At 42.1% G+C, this 18,236-nt stretch overlaps 1 protein-coding gene and 1 pseudogene across 1 annotated transcript; one reads left to right on the top strand and one right to left on the bottom strand.

Annotated features, from left to right (window-relative positions):
- Positions 1–5,403: 5,403 nt before the first annotated feature.
- On the bottom strand, positions 5,404–7,051 carry LOC118392037 (uncharacterized). The gene is made up of 5 exons (XM_035783656.1): positions 6,914–7,051; positions 6,403–6,747; positions 5,895–6,101; positions 5,701–5,735; positions 5,404–5,612 (listed from the first exon to the last, which is right to left on the bottom strand). The coding sequence occupies exons 1-5, from the start codon at positions 6,954–6,956 to the stop codon at positions 5,514–5,516; spliced, it is 729 nt and encodes a 242-aa protein (XP_035639549.1). The 5' UTR covers positions 6,957–7,051; the 3' UTR covers positions 5,404–5,513.
- A 116-nt stretch (positions 7,052–7,167) lies between these two features.
- Positions 7,168–11,069, top strand: LOC118392721 (immunoglobulin kappa light chain-like; annotated as a pseudogene).
- Positions 11,070–18,236: the final 7,167 nt, after the last annotated feature.

Here is an 18,236-nt window from a genome sequence, read left to right as displayed (position 1 = left end):
TTTGATGTTATTTTAATGGACAAAAAATGTGCTTTTCTTTCAAAAACAAGGACATTTCTAAGTGACCCCAAACTTTTGAACGGTGGTGTATATTAACAAAATAAAGTATTTTGTTATATTTTCACCTGTCAGCATTAACAAGATTCCATCAGCAAACAGCATATGATTCAAGAAAATCTTCCCACAATTGTAGGTCCCAAGGTCCTCTTGCCATGTGGCAGAAATGTTGAAATGGTGAAATGTGTTTTTGCCAGCCAACACAGAGAATCACCCACCATCAAATTCATTGTAGAATGGTACATCACTCTGGTACTTTGAAGATTTAGTAATGTATTGAAGCACCATGTCAGTGGTGAGTTTGTACCATACCATGTAGTTTATGTTCTCACTGGTCATGTGGCAATCAATAGTCACATTGCCTCCTTCTGGAAAGAAGCAGGCTGAACAATGATTTGTGTTTTAGATACTCCTGAATTATAATAACCCTCCTCTCCTCCCTTTCTGCATCCTTTGACTCTCTATGTCCCCTATCTTCCAGGCCGGCTTGGTCCTCCCCTCCCGCTCCGTGGCTCGACGACTCATTGCGAGCTCACAGAACAGGGCTCCGGGCAGCCGAGCGGAAATGGAGGAAAACTCGCCTCCCTGCGGACCTGGCATCCTTTCGCTCCCTCCTCTCTACATTTTCCTCCTCTGTCTCTGCTGCTAAAGCCACTTTCTACCACTCTAAATTCCAAGCATCTGCCTCTAACCCTAGGAAGCTCTTTGCCACCTTCTCCTCCCTCCTGAATCCTCCTCCCCCTCCCCCTCCTCCCTCTCTGCAGATGACTTCGTCAACCATTTTGAAAAGGTCGACGACATCCGATCCTCGTTTGCTAAGTCAAACGACACCGCTGGTTCTGCTCACACTGCCCTACCCGGTGCTCTGACCTCTTTCTCCCTCTCTCTCCAGATGAAATCTCGCGTCTTGTGACGGCCGGCCGCCCAACAACCTGCCCGCTCGACCCTATCCCCTCCTCTCTTCTCCAGACCATTTCCGGAGACCTTCTCCCTTACCTCACCTCGCTCATCAACTCATCCCTGACCGCTGGCTACGTCCCTTCCGTCTTCAAGAGAGCGAGAGTTGCACCCCTTCTGAAAAAACCTACACTCGATCCCTCCGATGTCAACAACTACAGACCAGTATCCCTTCTTTCTTTTCTCTCCAAAACTCTTGAACGTGCCGTCCTTGGCCAGCTCTCCCGCTATCTCTCTCAGAATGACCTTCTTGATCCAAATCAGTCAGGTTTCAAGACTAGTCATTCAACTGAGACTGCTCTTCTCTGTATCACGGAGGCGCTCCGCACCGCTAAAGCTAACTCTCTCTCCTCTGCTCTCATCCTTCTAGACCTATCGGCTGCCTTCGATACTGTGAACCATCAGATCCTCCTCTCCACCCTCTCCGAGTTGGGCATCTCCGGCGCGGCCCACGCTTGGATTGCGTCCTACCTGACAGGTCGCTCCTACCAGGTGGCGTGGCGAGAATCTGTCTCCTCACCACGCGCTCTCACCACTGGTGTCCCCCAGGGCTCTGTTCTAGGCCCTCTCCTATTCTCGCTATACACCAAGTCACTTGGCTCTGTCATAACCTCACATGGTCTCTCCTATCATTGCTATGCAGACGACACACAATTAATCTTCTCCTTTCCTCCTTCTGATGACCAGGTGGTGAATCGCATCTCTGCATGTCTGGCAGACATATCAGTGTGGATGACGGATCACCACCTCAAGCTGAACCTCGGCAAGACGGAGCTGCTCTTCCTCCCGGGAAGGACTGCCCGTTCCATGATCTCGCCATCACGGTTGACAACTCCATTGTGTCCTCCTCCCAGAGCGCTAAGAACCTTGGCGTGATCCTGGACAACACCCTGTCGTTCTCAACTAACATCAAGGCGGTAGCCCGTTCCTGTAGGTTCATGCTCTACAACATCCGCAGAGTACGACCCTGCCTCACACAGGAAGCGGCGCAGGTCCTAATCCAGGCACTTGTCATCTCCCGTCTGGATTACTGCAACTCGCTGTTGGCTGGGCTCCCTGCCTGTGCCATTAAACCCCTACAACTCATCCAGACTGCCGCAGCCCGTCTGGTGTTCAACCTTCCCAAGTTCTCTCACGTCACCCCGCTCCTCCGCTCTCTCCACTGGCTTCCAGTTGAAGCTCGCATCCGCTACAAGACCATGGTGCTTGCCTACGGAGCTGTGAGGGGAACGGCACCTCAGTACCTCCAGGCTCTGATCAGTCCCTACACCCAAACAAGGGCACTGCGTTCATCCACCTCTGGCCTGCTCGCCTCCCTACCACTGAGGAAGTACAGTTCCCGCTCAGCCCAGTCAAAACTGTTCGCTGCTCTGGCTCCCCAATGGTGGAACACACTCCCTCACGACGCCAGGACAGCGGAGTCAATCACCACCTTCCGGAGACACCTGAAACCCCACCTCTTTAAGGAATACCTAGGATAGGATAAAGTAATCCCCCCCCCCTTAAAAGATTTAGATGCACTATTGTAAAGTGGCTGTTCCACTGGATGTCATAAGGTGAATGCACCAATTTGTAAGTCGCTCTGGATAAGAGCGTCTGCTAAATGACTTAAATGTTAAATGTAAATAATAATACATGTACCATGTTGAAAGCACATGCACCAAATATAGTAAGAACCTGTGAGGTATGTTTAAGAGTTATAAGATTAGTAAATTGACCTAGATGTTACTTACAAGCTTTCCAGATGAAAAAAAGATGAAATAGAGAGTTTGTCCATCTTGCTTGTTCCTTCAAGTGATGATATTGACCTGTGTGAAATGCAGTCTCTCTACAGAAGAGAAAGGAAACTTGTGTTTGCTTTCATTGGTTGATCTTCGGTACCATCTGATCTGGATGTTCAAATTTGATTGGCTCACGAATGCAACAAACGCTGTACATTCATGTTGTTGTACAGCTTGAACATGTGTTGCACAACTTCATCACATTGCAAGTTTGAATGACTATGTTAATAGCACTTTTTTTTAACTGAATGTGACTGTGAATTTATTCTTTATAATACAAAAATACAGCTCATACTGTCTACAATACTATGTACTACAGCCGTCCACCTGAGGGCTTGTCCACCTGAAAGTATAAGACATAACCACAAGCATCAATGGATCACTTCACTTCATCTGTTGTTATTGCCGTTGTTGTCCATGGGAATCATACAGTAGTTGGAACTTTGTTGGCCACATGTTATGACACTGTCATCCTGTAGGGTTTCTAACACAAAGACACATCTACAGAAAACATGATAATTGTCTTTGCTTAACCAGCAATATCTCACATACAAAGTATTATCCAATGTATGGACAGATAAAAGCCCTCCAATGATATAAATATGAGGAGGCTCATCCTTCTTGTCCCAGATGATGATGATGCTTTACATCAGAGAGAGAGAAAGAGAGAGAGCGAGAGAGAGAGAGGTTCGGTAGGTCCTGTGCAGAAGCCCAACAGGCCTCACCAAAGTACATCTAGCTACAACCTCGTGTTTTGTTCATAGCAGAACAAAGCCTACCTTGAAATAGGTTGCTGTGTATGTGAGGGTGTGTGTCCCATGCAATAAGTAGGCAGATGTCTTAATAAAAACTCCTCATTCCATGGTAGTGGCTGTTGTGCAACTTTCACTATGAGTAGTTCTGTTGCAAATAATTTACCATAACATGATGCAGTACTGCTAGACTTCACATAATTAAGTAAACTTTGACCTACACATTTGTGTTGAGAAGTCCTTGTTGCACTAAAGGTCTGTTTCACACTAAGGTGTGTGAACAATACAGGGCCCTAAGGGACAAAGTGGAGAGTAGTGTGGGTGCAGGTCAGTCTTCCTGTGTTAAATGTCTATAAGAGGTTAGTTTCCATCAGTGGAAAGTTACTGCAACACTTCCACCTTCACCACAAGGCTTTGTAAACAGACCATAATGTCTGAGACAGTTAAGAGCATCTGTCTGTACATCAGAGAGGCTGAGGTTCCTCTTGGGGAGGTTGTAGACACATCTCTGTGTAGGAGACCCAACATCAGGGCTCTTCTCACACTGATCACTCCAGTTTCCATGGGTGTAAATGATTCTTGGATGGGTTTCTCCTGAGCCATGTCTGATCCAATAGACACTGTGTTCTCCTGCACAGGTCTCAGTGTGTATTGTACAGTTCAGAGTCACAGACCCTCCTGGCTGGACTGACTCAGACACAGGCTGCTGGAGCACTGTTGGACTCTGAGTGTGAAAACAGAGAGAGAGACTAAAGTAAGACTAAGATGTGTTGGTGAAATACATAAAAGGCCATGTATTTATAACTAGCATTTGACGTAGCACTCACACGGACATACCAATATACAGGGCCATACATTTTTAAAATGAAGAAGCAAATGTTTAGTTACTTTTGACAAATGAAACAGTTCTGTCTCCAATTGATTGCTCATAGATGGAATTAGTGGAACAATAGTATATAGCTGTATGTAGCTGTTACAGCTGCATTCTCCTCTCCTCACACCCAAACGTTTGGTCTCAGTAAAGTCCTTGATAAAGTTGTTGGAATCATAACTACCTTGGCCAACATCACAGGGGTTGGTTGGATTACGTTTGGTTTGGTAAAAGCAAAAACTGTCAAAGCAAACAAACAAAATGGATCAAAGACAAACACATGGTTGATGCTAATTTATAAAACCTCTTAGGCATCACTCCCCCCTATTTGAGATTTCTACTGCAGCCCACATTCTACACATACATAAGAACTAATTCTTAATTTTAATGACAGCCTAGGAACATTGGTTTAACTGCCTTGTTCAGGGGCAGAATGACAGATTTGAACCTTGTCAGCTCAGGGATTTGATCTTGCAACCTTTAAGGACTAGTAATAGTCCAACGCTCTAACCACTAGGCTACCCAGAAGTAAGCATTTCGATGTTGTATTCGGCACATGTGACTAATATAATTTGAATTGATTTGATCAGTACAAAGCCAAGACAGGAAATACTAAGGGGTGAATAACATCATGGCAATGGCTGTTTATTTGTCTTTAGAAGTGATCAGTATAATACAGTTGTCTACTGTTGGGTACTTTGTCCCTCAGGGTCACCCTATAAAATAATGACCAAATCACTGACACACAACAGAGATCTAAGTTAAGAGAGGTCAAAAGAGGCAACTATTCCCCTGTGACCATTAAAACAGTTGTGTTTTGACTTCTAACTCTTCTCTAACCACACCCTGTACCACTGAGATGTTTGGCCTAACTGAGTTGGAGAGAGCTGAGGTAAAACTCACAAACATACACTGCAGAGATTAATTGATTTACATTTAAATAAAGGTCAATACATTCAATATAACCACACAGACACAATATAGCGATATTTAATCTTGTATTCAAGCATATGGGAAATCAATGTATTCAAAGATATGGACAATTCATTTTCCTCTTCCATCCTCCTCCACTTTATCATCTTGTAGCAGCATACACTACATGGGTGTCCAGCTCCTCTCTCTTCTCCTCTCCATCATCCTCTTCTTGGAGGTGAAATTCAGAGCGGCATAATTCAATGTATCTGGATCTTGTTTCTGTAGATTTGCAAACACCATGCAGTAGTTGTCATTTTCTCAGTTTCTGAATTGCTTATATTTCCGTATTTAATCATGCAGTATTTACCTGATCATTGTGTTGTTGTCTTTGAGGATCAGGTCCTGCATATCAAAGAGAGATGAGAGAACGAATGAATGGATCAATCCATTCTAGTCTACACACGGAGTCTCTAATCATCAGTGTACAGTATGTCAGGGGAAAAACATCCACATTAAAGGTATAGTTCAAAGGTCCCATATTATCATGAAATTGTCTCCTACCTGTGTTGTGTCTGTTTGCGTCTCGTCTGATCTTGAGGACCAGGATGAGGATGACTATCAGTAGAACAGCAGTCACAACACCCAGGATCACAACCAGGGGAAGGAGGTACATGGTTCCATCATCCTCTCCTAGGTATATGTCATCATCCTCTCCTTGGTATATGTCATCATCCTCTCCTACTAGACTGCTAGTTCCATTACAGTGTCCTATTAGATTACATTTTATTAAATCACTTGGTGGTCCTTTAATGACAGACCTAAACATTTCATCATGTAGATATTTTTTCATCTACATGACTCTCTTTAGATTACTCTGGTATTTCCTCACCTCCGTTGTGCCCTATAGCATTGCGATTAGTAATAATAGAGAAGTATATATTTTTTTCAAAATTATAATGCAAAACAAATATGTCCATCAATGGTCTGCCTTTGTTTCATGATAACTCCTGATTAGGTTGATGAACATTTTCAAATGTATCAAAAGCCAGATAAATAATTGAAAACGTACCTTGAATCTTTAGATATGTTGCGTTGACAAAGAACATGTGGCTATATGGAAACAATCCACAGAAATACAGACCACAGTCACCTATTTCCACATTTGTAATTGTGAGAAAGACAGTGGTGTTGTTGCTGAACATTTCCAAATGGCTCCTTTGAAAACTATTGTGGAGATCAGGTGTTGAGTTAAAGCCGTACATAGACGAGATGCACACAGGCTCTGATCCGTTGACTTGCTTGAACCATGCTGTGTGTCCCACAGCCGTTGTAACATTGGAGCACTGCAAGGTGATGGTATCCCCAGTACGGACCTCCATAGTCTGACACTGAGAAACCAACACAGAGACCAAACCTGAAACACAGAGAACAAAGTCCAACATTAATGACTGTAATCGGTGATATCACATGTACATGTAAGAAATGAGGAAGAAATGATGCCCTGAACATTCTGGTTATACTTGACGAATGCAGTCAATCTTACTCTGTCTCCATGATAGTTTTAACAGTAGTTTACTTACTCAATCCATAGAGCAGTAGAGCTTGTAGGAAGGTTCTCGCCATTCTGTGTGTAAATCTATTCTGCTCTGTCTGGTTGTGAATCAGAGAACACCTCTTTATTCACGCTAAGATCACAGTGAGATCAAAAGGGATTTCATCGGTAGGGGGAGTGGTAGTATTGGACCACAATGTCTATTTACAGAAAGCAGAATTGACACAGACATATTATGTGGAATGTAAAAACAGAAATGTAGCATATTTGTGTTCAATCAAAATGGAGATGGTGTCTGGGTTCGGTTGGGTTCATATAGGTCAGCGATTCTCAAACTGAAGGTTGTGACCCCATGTACTGTCTGTCCCCTTATTTAAAAATGTGCACATGAGAAAAAAATCTTAAATAAAATGTACAAATTGCTCTTGGATCATAGAACCAGGGTTACATCAGTAACCTAAAGTAGCTGCGAGTTGCAGTTGTAATAAACAGAGTGGTTTTTGTTTTCTTCCCACAAATGTGTTTCTATCATTTAAACGGTTTAAGTTAAAAAATATTATGACCCCATCACTGAAAGATAAGACTCTTACGAACAATTATGTGTTTTCTGTTTCCCTCTACAATGTCCACAATCAGTCAGGACGTATTAGAACAGAGTGGACAGGACCAAGCACTAAATAAAAATGGGGGGGGGGGCATCATCCATTGTTTTCTACACAGAATATCATGCCACTGATATAGGTGTTTGGGTTTGGTGGGGTTCATAGAGGACCACAAGGCTTCACCCTATAGATGGATTGCACATGCTGTTACGTTCCCCAGTTTCTGTGTTGTTGTGGGTTTGTATGTGTGTCTATTTCAGGAAATGGCTTCCTGGATTCCTAAAGCAGCTGATTGGTCGGCCCCATCGCTGATTCGAGCACTGACCCCTCCCTCTCGTCAGGGGATACTGTTTCTTCAATTACCAACTTCTTCTCCAGCTTGATGAAAGCCAGTGTTCCAATGTCAGAGAGCTTTTTTTCTGTCCTGTGTTGGTTGTTGTGGCGGTCAGTAAAAGCTTTTTTTTTTAAATATTATTTTGTAGCCGCTCCTTCAGATGTATGTGTATGACAATAGGACTTAGTGTTTGTGGTTATTGACATTTCACACTTAAGAGTATTGATTGGTAAATTATTCTGTTTCATTTGTTCCCCAAATGCACTTTGGAAGTGTTTAGGCAAGAGGCCCGCGGGCATACATAACCCGTAGCATTTAATCTGTCTATGCACACTAGGTAAGACCTGGGCGGACCACCTCCTGTTTTTTGGTTAGTGCGCCAAGTGGTGCTAAAGGTTAGGTTAGAAGGCAGATAAGGTAGGAGAGGGGATTCCTTAAATGTTTACTTTCTTTGCTTTAGTTCCATCCAGCCCATTTTTCCCAACATTACCTTGTGTTAGGAATAATAAATTCCCTGTAAACGGTATTCTCTGCCTTCGTCATCCTTCTCCGCACCTACGATCACACTTTTTTCACTCCACAGGGAGTTGAAATGTAGCTGGGTCTTGCGTTCCCTCCAAGAGGCGTACGCAACAATGATCAAACTAACTGTTCACCAACCCTAACCCTTAACTCCAGCTCTAGCCTAACCCTAGCCCTAACCCCAGCCCTAACCCTAGTCCTAGCTGTAACCCTAGCCAAGCCAAACCCTAACCAACCTGAACCCTAGTCTTTTATTTATTTAACTAGACAACTCAGTCACAAATTCAGTCACAAATTCTGATTTACAATGAGGGCCTACCAAAAGGCCTCCTACAGGGGCCTGGGATTAAAAATTTAAAATACATACAATATATAGGACAAAACACACATCACAGCACTACATCAACAGAGACCTAAGACATCAACAAAGCAAGGCAGCAACACATGATATCACAGCACTGTTGCAACACAACATGGTAGCAGTACAAAACATGGTACAAACATTATTGGGCACAGACAACAGCACAAAGGGAAAGAAGGTAGAGACACCAATACATCACACAAAGCAGCTACAACTGTCAGTAAGAGTGTCCATTATTGAGTCTTTGAATCAAGTCTAACCCTAACCCTAACTGTCCAGTTTGCTTGCTTTTTGCAGCTCATTCCATCGCTAGCTGCAGCGAAGTGAAAAGAGGAACGACCCAGGGATGTGTGCTTTGGGGACTTTTAATAGAATGTGACTGGCAGAACGAGTGTTGTATGTGTAGAATGTGGGCTGCAGTAGAAATCTCAAATAGGGGGGAGTGATGCCTAAGAGGTTTTATAAATTAGCATCAACCATGTGTTTGTCTTTGATCCATTTTGTTTGTTTGCTTTGACAGTTTCTGCTTTTACCAAACCAAACGTAATCCAACCAACACCTGTGATGGTTACTGAGCTGGGAGACACTGTGACTCTCACTTGCTTTTGTCCCAAATTGTCAGTGACCAGGTTTGATTGGTTCAAGCAGAGTTTTGGACAGGAACCCCTCCTCATGGCATCATCTCTTTATATTGGCAAAGATAGTTATTATTCCCACAACTTTATCAAGGACTTTACTGAGACCAATCGTTTGGGTGTGAGGAGAGGAGACTACAGCTATAACTTGACCATATCCAACACAGAGCCAGGGGACTCAGCTACATACTATTGTTCCACTGCAGCCATCTATGAGCAAACATTTGGAGAGGGAACTGTTTTAATTGTCAAAGGTAACTAAACATTTGCTTCTTCATTTTAAAAATGTATGGCCTTGTATGTTGGTATGTTTCTGCAACTACTTTATCAAATGCTAGAGATGAATACATGGCTTGTTTTTCACCCACTTAGTCTTACATTAGTTACTCACCTTCTTCAGATTCAGAGTCCAACAGCATGTCTGTGCTCCAGTAGCCTGTGTCTGAGTCAGTCCATCCAGGAGACTCTGTGACTCTGAACTGTACAATACACACTGAGACCTGTGCAGGAGAACACAGTGTCTATTGGTTCAGACATGGCTCAGGAGAATCCTGCTCATGAATCATTTACACACATGGAGACAGGAGTGATCACTGTGAGAAGAGCTCTGAGGCTGCGTCTCCTACACAGAGCTGTGTCTATAACCTCCCCAAGGGGAACCTCACACCCGCTGGGACTTACTACTGTGCTGTGGGCTCATGTGGGGAGATACTGTTTGGAGACGGGACCAAGCTGGACATTGACCATAAGTCATACTTCTGACCTCTATATAGTCAAAGTTCTTTAGATTGCAGACAAGGTATCGTTCATATATTTTTTTAATTATTCAGATATCTCTGTTTTTATATCATTCAGGTATCTTTGTTTTTCTTCATCACTCAGATATCTTTGTTTTTCTATATCATTCACATATCTTTGTTTTTCCTATATCATTCAGATATCTTTGTATTTGAGAGAATAAAATATGACTCAGATCAGGCCCGGGTCTTGTTGGTGTCTCTAACATTGTCATAGCTTTATCCCTCAGTGTCTCAGTGTCTCCATCCCTATTTGATATTTCACAGATGGTTGAAAGGAGGACCATCTTCTGTTCATGTATTGCCTTGGCGTAGCGTTGGGTCTGTGTGTCCTCCTCATCATTGTCCTTACTTGTGTTTTGTACAAGATGAGCAAGTGCATAGGTAAGTGACAATATTGTGCAAGATTCAGTATGCTTATCAATTGTTGGTACAGTTACATTAGTTGACATGTTTTGGTCAAAACTGGTCAAAAAAGCTCTTCAATGTATGATGAATATCATTGGATTGATTATTTGTGTTTGATAAAAAGGAACGCACCCTCAGCCAAGTACTCCTGCAGTCCCCAGTCATGATAACCAGGTAACCTGACCTCACACTTGTTTAGTTGTTGCTGAATCAATGTATTTTTCCTTCAATCAAAATATGAAAATCTTGTTTTTTTTGGAGGATTGTTTCACTATACCACAATATTTAGTATAATACCAAATATTTTGATTTTAATTTTATTCCTCTCAGGATCAAGAGCCTGTTACTCTCCATTACGCCGCTCTGAACGTCGTCCTCAAGAAACCAAAGTCCGGGAGACAAAGGAGCGCCACGGAGACAGACACTGTGTTCTCTAGTGTGAGACGCCAAAACATGGACTGAAATGTCAACCTGTCCTCTTTAATAACTTGCACTGATTCTGTGTTTTCTACACGGTATGTTTGACTGTGGCTTTTTCATTGTACGTTACAATTACTTCCATTGATACTGTTGTTCCATTTTGATCAAATAAAACATTCAACTACTTTCATAGAGAGGAATTGTTTGATTAGCATTCATATTTTTTGTCATTACATTTCTACAACACTTTCACCCACAGATTCAGTGTGCAACAACCATATCAAGCCTATGCTCAATGTAAAACATAAGGTTGGTTGCATAATAACTGTAAACATCTATTGCTGGTGTTTGAGCCTCTCAAACTTCTTTTAGCTGTATCCTGTATCACAGCTCACTGTGGTTTTCTGACTGCCTTGAATAGATGTTCCACTCACGTAAACTCAACTCTAACCCCCAGCAATGACCATCAGTCCTCACCACACTCTCTTTTCACACTCCATCTAAACCACCAACATCCATGTCACTAAGAGCCCAACTCTCTCTCTCTCTCCATAACAAAAGACTGAACTAAAAATAAACTTCTTAGCTGAATATACTTTGAACAGAATTGATGTGGTTGAGAGACTGATAATACACATGACCATGTTCACTTTGTAATGGAGCAGTTTTCACAAACTGTTGACAACATGTGAATATGGATAAGTGCACCTTGCAGGACTCCAATCCATTCATTGTTCAACAGGGAGCAGCAGTGACCGTGGAAGTCCCCACAACTGCCTCAACAGTCAAGTTGGCAGCAACTTGTAGCTATGAAGAATCTATAACAAGGGAATATAGTTGTTACATGATTATTACACATCTATAACATGTTAGAAATCATTTCCAGCATCTTTAAATAGCAGCCACCAAACAGGCTAAACAGTCGTCATCCCTGGATCATGACTACTAACCTCAACATAGTTATAATAAAGTGTAGCTTAGTAACAAGGAGCAACAATCACTCAAAATGAAACAGGCAGTAGAGAACTGTATGATGAAGACTCATTTGTTTGACTGTGTAGATTTGTAATATAGTTCCAGGGAGTCCTTGCATAAGTAAGGCCCACAACCTACTGTTTTAAAGTCCTATCTCCAATGAAATGTCTTGACCTTCTTTTAGACGAGTTGATAGCATGACACTCACATACCCCCACACACATCTAACAAGTTCACAGGTACTTGAGGTCTACTCTAAGTATGAGGCCTTATCTATTCTTTGGTCAGGCCTGTTGGCCTTGTACACACAGGACCCTCCTACCTGCTCTCTGTGTCTCTGTGGTTTTCAGCAGGATGTCTATTCTGGTGTCAGTCAGTTGTTTTCACATTTGTTATTGTTGTTCATGTTTCTACTGACAGCTTGCAGTCACAGCAAACCAGTTCTTTATAAAATTACTTGGATATATATAGTTATCTGAAATCAGTTACAAACCACAAAGAACTGCTAATGAACTCTCCAAGTTAAGCATCTCATGTCATAATACGGAACCATCTATTCTATATCTATCTGCTCAGGGTGAGGGGCTATTTTAAGATGATGTCATGGGAGAACTAGTGCGTTCTCAATCAGACAAGTGTTCTAGGACTACTGCAGGGTTCTCTGTAAGGAGACCAATAGAGGAGGATCCTCCTTCTGATAGATTGCCTCCTATGAGAACAACAGTAACCAGACAGTGATACAGAGTGGATAAAGTGTGTCATGTGTATTGGTTATATTAGGCTGGGGTGTCCAATCAGTGATGCACTCACAGGTGTTACACTAAAGTTAATTCATGTTTCTGTAAATGATAGGGAATGAGACTGACATACAATTGACTTGTTTCATGCTGTAGGTGTTTATCCCATATACACTTCCAATGCTCTACTCCTGTTCACACTTACATTTTAGTAATTTCGAAGACACTCTGATTCAGAGCAGTTTACCGGAGCAAGTAGGATTAATTGCAAAAAAAAAAATAAGTTATAGACCTTTAACAAGGACTTCACTGGGACTAAATGCCTGAGTTCGGAGAGACGAGTTGACAGTGTTAACCTGACCATCTCTAAGACACAGTTAGGGGACTCAGCTACATGCTAATGTGCTGCTATTGAAGTGGGCAAAGTCACATTTGGACAAGGAGCAGATTTGATTGTCAAAGGTAAACTAACTCAAGTCTTTGTTTTGGATTTTCATTTTGCATTCATGAAATTCTAAATATACAATATAAATTGTTCATAAAAAAAATCTAGCAGGACAAACAGTTGACACACCATGATCTTACTCTGTCACTCTTTTCAGAATTAGAGTTCAAGAGCATGTCTGTTGCACAGCAGCCTGTGTCTGTGTCAGTCCAGCCAGGAGACTCTGAACTGAACAATACACACTGAGACCTGTGCAGGAGAACACAGTGTCTATTGGTTCAGACAAGGCTCAGGAGAATCCCATCAAGGAATCATTAACACTCATGGAAACAGGAGTGATCAGTGTGAGAAGAACTATGAGGCTGGGTCTCCTACACAGAGCTGTGTCTACAATCTGCCCAAGTGGAACCACAGCCTTTTTGATACTGGGACTACTGTGCTGTGGCCTCGTGGGGAGATACTGTTTGGGAACAGGATCAAGCTGGATGTTGAGTGTGGTCACTCTGATGATCCACAGATGAGACTCCTGGTCCTTCTCTCTGTCATAAGAACTGGAGTTCTCCTCCACTGTCTGACCATCTTCATCACCATCTACACCACCAGGAAATAGATCAATCTAAGACAAATGACGATGGACTTTTTGCAGTAAATGTTGGAAATATCATCAACTTGTATTGAAAATTAGTATTTGTTGAGATTGCTGAGTTGTTTTGCATTCTAAAAATAAATGGCCAGTGACCTTGTTTAAAAAGTTGTGTCAGTTGATTAAATTGTACTTTTGAAATCGATGTATAAGTTGCTTCTTATAGCATCAATAAATATCCATTTAAACAACTGATACTGACTGAAATAGACTTGTTCTTTCCCCTTGTGTTCTGTACATACAGTATGTCTGTATGAATGTGTGCAGAGGGCTTCTGCAGACCCAACCTACTGATAAATGCCAATCCCACCCATGCATACACCCACACAGCGAGATGCTCACATGTACCTGCCCTCTGTGGTCTGCTGTGAACACAAAACAAGACCGTCTCTACGCTTTGGACAGGCCTGCTGGCCTTTTACACACTCTGTGTCTCTATGTGGTTTTCAGCAGGATGTCTATGTGGTGTCACTCTGTTTTCTCTCATTCTTTCATTGTTGTTCACAACCATGACAATAAGCAACATAGTCCACTTATATACTGTATGTCATGTAGCCTGTATCTTGTCACTTGCAAGATCATAGGTTTAATTCATTCAAACTACAATCATTTGTTTACTGAGTTTAAAAATTGTATTAATGTATACTAGGCTACAGTGAAGAGGCCTATCCATTAGGTACACCCCTACCAAACGCTCAACTAGTAGCCTACACTTGAGTTAGTACGTGAATGACAGAGATAAGACTGACTTTCATTCTGTAGGCGTTTCCTCCACATACCCTCACAGTAATGCTCCACCCCTGTTCACCCTTCATGTCAGGGCATGTTCTTTGTATAACAGTCCCCCTAAAGGTCATCAGGAGTACCGCCTGTAACTGTTACATGGGGAGGGGCTAAATCTATTTTAGGCACACAACCGAGTTTGACAACATGAGGATACAGGTACATTAATTTGTAATGTATGCTTGAAAATGTACTCCATACTTACCAGATAATATTATACTTTTAACCCCAATAAATTAAAGATATACATATATTCTCTTTACACACTGCCTCATTGTTGGACATCTTTGATTCAGCTGGTGCCCACATAGCAAACTAAGCGTTTCCCCCCCAAAGAAATTATTCTAGACACCACAAACTGTCTACCACAAACCTGTACTGGGGTACAGGTTTGTCGAGCTAATTGAGGTAATATGCACATAGGGGTAAAGTGATAATTCATAGATAATAGATTATAAATAGTGAGTAGCAGCAGCGTGAAAAAAAAGGTGTGTGTGTGGGGGGGGGGAGCTGTTAGTCCCAGACTGCAACCAGTCAGTCTTTGACAATGCCTTCCTCTGATGGTGCATGGCAGGAAGCTTGAGACATTTTTCTCGATGGTGCAGGAGACATCTCAGGACCCATGTAAAAACCTTTCAGTCTCCTGAGGGGAATTAGGCGTTGTCGTGCCCTGTTCACGACTGTATTGGTGTGTTTGGACCATGATAGTTTGTTGTTGGTGTGGACACCAAAAAACTTGACGCTCTCAACCTGCTCCACTACAGCTCCATCAATGAGAATGGGGGCATGCTTGGTGCTCCTTTTCCGGTAGTCCACGATCATCTCCTTTGTCTTGATCCCATTGAGGGAGAGTTTGTTGTCCTGGCACCAACCCTAACCCTAACCCATCAACGAGCAACATTCTCGCGTAAGTCTTCCTTTTGTCCAGGTGAGAAAGGGCAGTGTTGAGTACAATAGAGATTGCATCCTCTGTGTATCTGTTGGGGCGGTATGCAAATTGGAGTGGGTCTAGGGTTTCTGGAATGATGGTGTTGATGTGAGCCATGACCATCCTTGAAAAGCACTTCATGGCTACAGATGTGAGTTCTACAGGTCGGTAGAAATTTAGGCAGATTACCTTGTTGTTCTCGGGCACAGGGACTATGGTATTCTGCTTGAAACATGTTGGTATTACAGGGACAGGTTGAAAATGTCTTTAAAGTAAGATCAATAACTCAAATTATAATGTGAAACCGTTTTTTCTCTTCTCATGCCACTAACACTAACACACCCTCAAACAAACAGCAACCTATTTACAGTTACTCTGCGGTCTGCGATGAACACAATATGAGGATGTATCTACACTTTGTTATGGCCTGCTGCCAATGTATTGTACACAGGACCCTCTGCTCTCTCTCTCTCTCTCTCTTCTCTCTCTCTCTCTCTTTCTCTCTCTCTCTCTCTCTCTCTCTCTCTGTTTCTGTGGTTTTAAGCCGGATGCCTCAGAACTCTTAGCTATCTCATACTCTAGGCTATACTACTTGCTCTTCAAGTTGACCATTTTAACAACAGTAAACCAACTCTTTTGATGAGGCGGCTAACCTTAACATAGTCGACTGAAATCTGTGAAAAAACACAATGAGCTATTTATTAGGTCATTTCAGCGCGAGCTGTAGTTCTTAGACAATCACAACACAGTTTTAACAGTGAAGTATTATCATCACCTATAGGCTTAGAGGTATCGGCCTCCTCAATAACAAAATCATGGGAAGGGATTCCCATGTGTAAGTCCTGAATTATGTTTTTTCAATAGATGTTTTTTTTAGTGAGGTGAAGTGACTGTGTGGTGATAGAAGCCCTAGTGGATGACAGTGTCATTGCATGCATGTTCCCAACACGTTCACAACTGAGTCTCTTGACGTAGACAACAGTATCTGTAGTGATGAAGAATAAGGGATGTCAAACTTGAATGATTATTACTACATTTGTACTAAATCTATACTCTGTGACTCTGTACAATGTGAAGAAAATTGTCGTACCGGAATAAGGTGTCAACAAGAATTATGCGTCCAGTTCGACCAATCACCTGCAACTCCATTGTTGAAGTGTTGTCTACTTAGGTGGACTTTTTCCACTCAAGTCAAGTTGTGAGGAGGATGACAACTTCAATGAGGATCACACTGTGTCTGATATTTCCACTTCTTGTAGAGGTGGGTAAGTCCAACTTTTATATTTCTCTGCTTATGAGATGTCCGCCCTTGATTTGGATGTCAGTCCAGCCAGGAGACTCTGTGACTCTGAACTGTACAATACACACTGAGACCTGTGCAGGAGAACACAGTGTCTATTGGTTCAGACATGTCTCAGGATAATCCCTTCCAGGAATCATTTACAACCATGGAGACAGGACTGATCAGTGTGAGAAGATCTCTGAGGCTGGGTCTCCTCCACAGAGCTGTGTCTACAACCTCCCCAAAAGGAACCTCAGCCTCTCTGATGCAGGGACTTACTACTGTGCTGTGCCTCATGTCGGATGATACTGTTTGAGAACGGGACCAAGCTGAACATTCAAGGTAAATCCCATTTAATCTGTAAATATTCCCAACAATACCGTATATTCGTGTAAATATCCTACCTTCAAATGATCCCATACATTTGTCTCAACAAGCTATACAATATCACCATCAGCTTTTGATTCAATATTTTACTGTTTGATGATCTTCCTAAGCGCTCATGAATACAATATGAATTCACTGATACCCTTTCCACAGTGCCAGAACATGATTGTCCATTTGATCTGAGTCCTACTGTTGTGGCCTTGGTCATGTCCAACATCATTCTTGGGATAGTGACCCTTCTACTTGTCTGGGCGCTGTGCAAGACTCAGAACAGAGATAGCAGAGGTATTACTTTATATCTAATGTTGTGTCTGATGTCACATGCATCTCAATGCAATGTACATTCTGTAAATATCCATTAAATGCCCAACATATCAGCATTGTTAATTAACTACATGAGGTTAAATATAGATAGATTATCATAAAAAATCATAGCTGGCCTTCCTCTATTTCAATCTCTATGAAGGGAGGACTGATGTCCCAACGTCCCAGGGAAATCAGTTAAACTTGTCAACATTTATAAATATATAATATTTGTAGTTTTTACAAGAAACTGCCATACAGCTAGTGTTTAGCTTAATTGTGCATTTTTTGTTATTACGCTTTCTTGTAAGTAATAGGTCACTGTGATAGATGTAGCCTACTTATCTTTGTGATTGTTAATTTTTCTGTGGAACTTCTGCCTGTCACTGTTCCACTGACTGTCAGGTCATCGTAGTGGGTGTACAGTCTGAATAGTCATGTCTTTTGTAGTGTTTTCTTCCACAGGAGAATTGAAACACTACATAGTTGTCACGCCCTGACCTGAGTATTCTTTGTTTTCTTTATATATTTTGGTTAGGTCAGGGTGTGACGAAGGTGGTATGTGTGTTTTTGTCTCATCTAGGGTGTTTGTACTGTCTAGGGGTTTTGTAGATTCATGGGGTTGTTTCCATCTAGGTGTTTATGCAGGTCTATGGTTGCCTAGATTGGTTCTCAATTAGAGGCAGGTGTTTATCGTTGTCTCTGATTGGGAACCATATTTAGGCAGCCATCTGCTTTGGGTATTTTGTGGGTTATTGTCTATGTTATACGTTAGCACATTTTTTATAT

The sequence above is a fragment of the Oncorhynchus keta genome, chromosome 13 (genome assembly GCF_023373465.1).
Source record: "Oncorhynchus keta strain PuntledgeMale-10-30-2019 chromosome 13, Oket_V2, whole genome shotgun sequence".
In the NCBI taxonomy this organism is placed as follows: Eukaryota; Metazoa; Chordata; class Actinopteri; order Salmoniformes; family Salmonidae; genus Oncorhynchus; species Oncorhynchus keta.
This window is presented reverse-complemented; position numbering and strand designations above follow the sequence as displayed.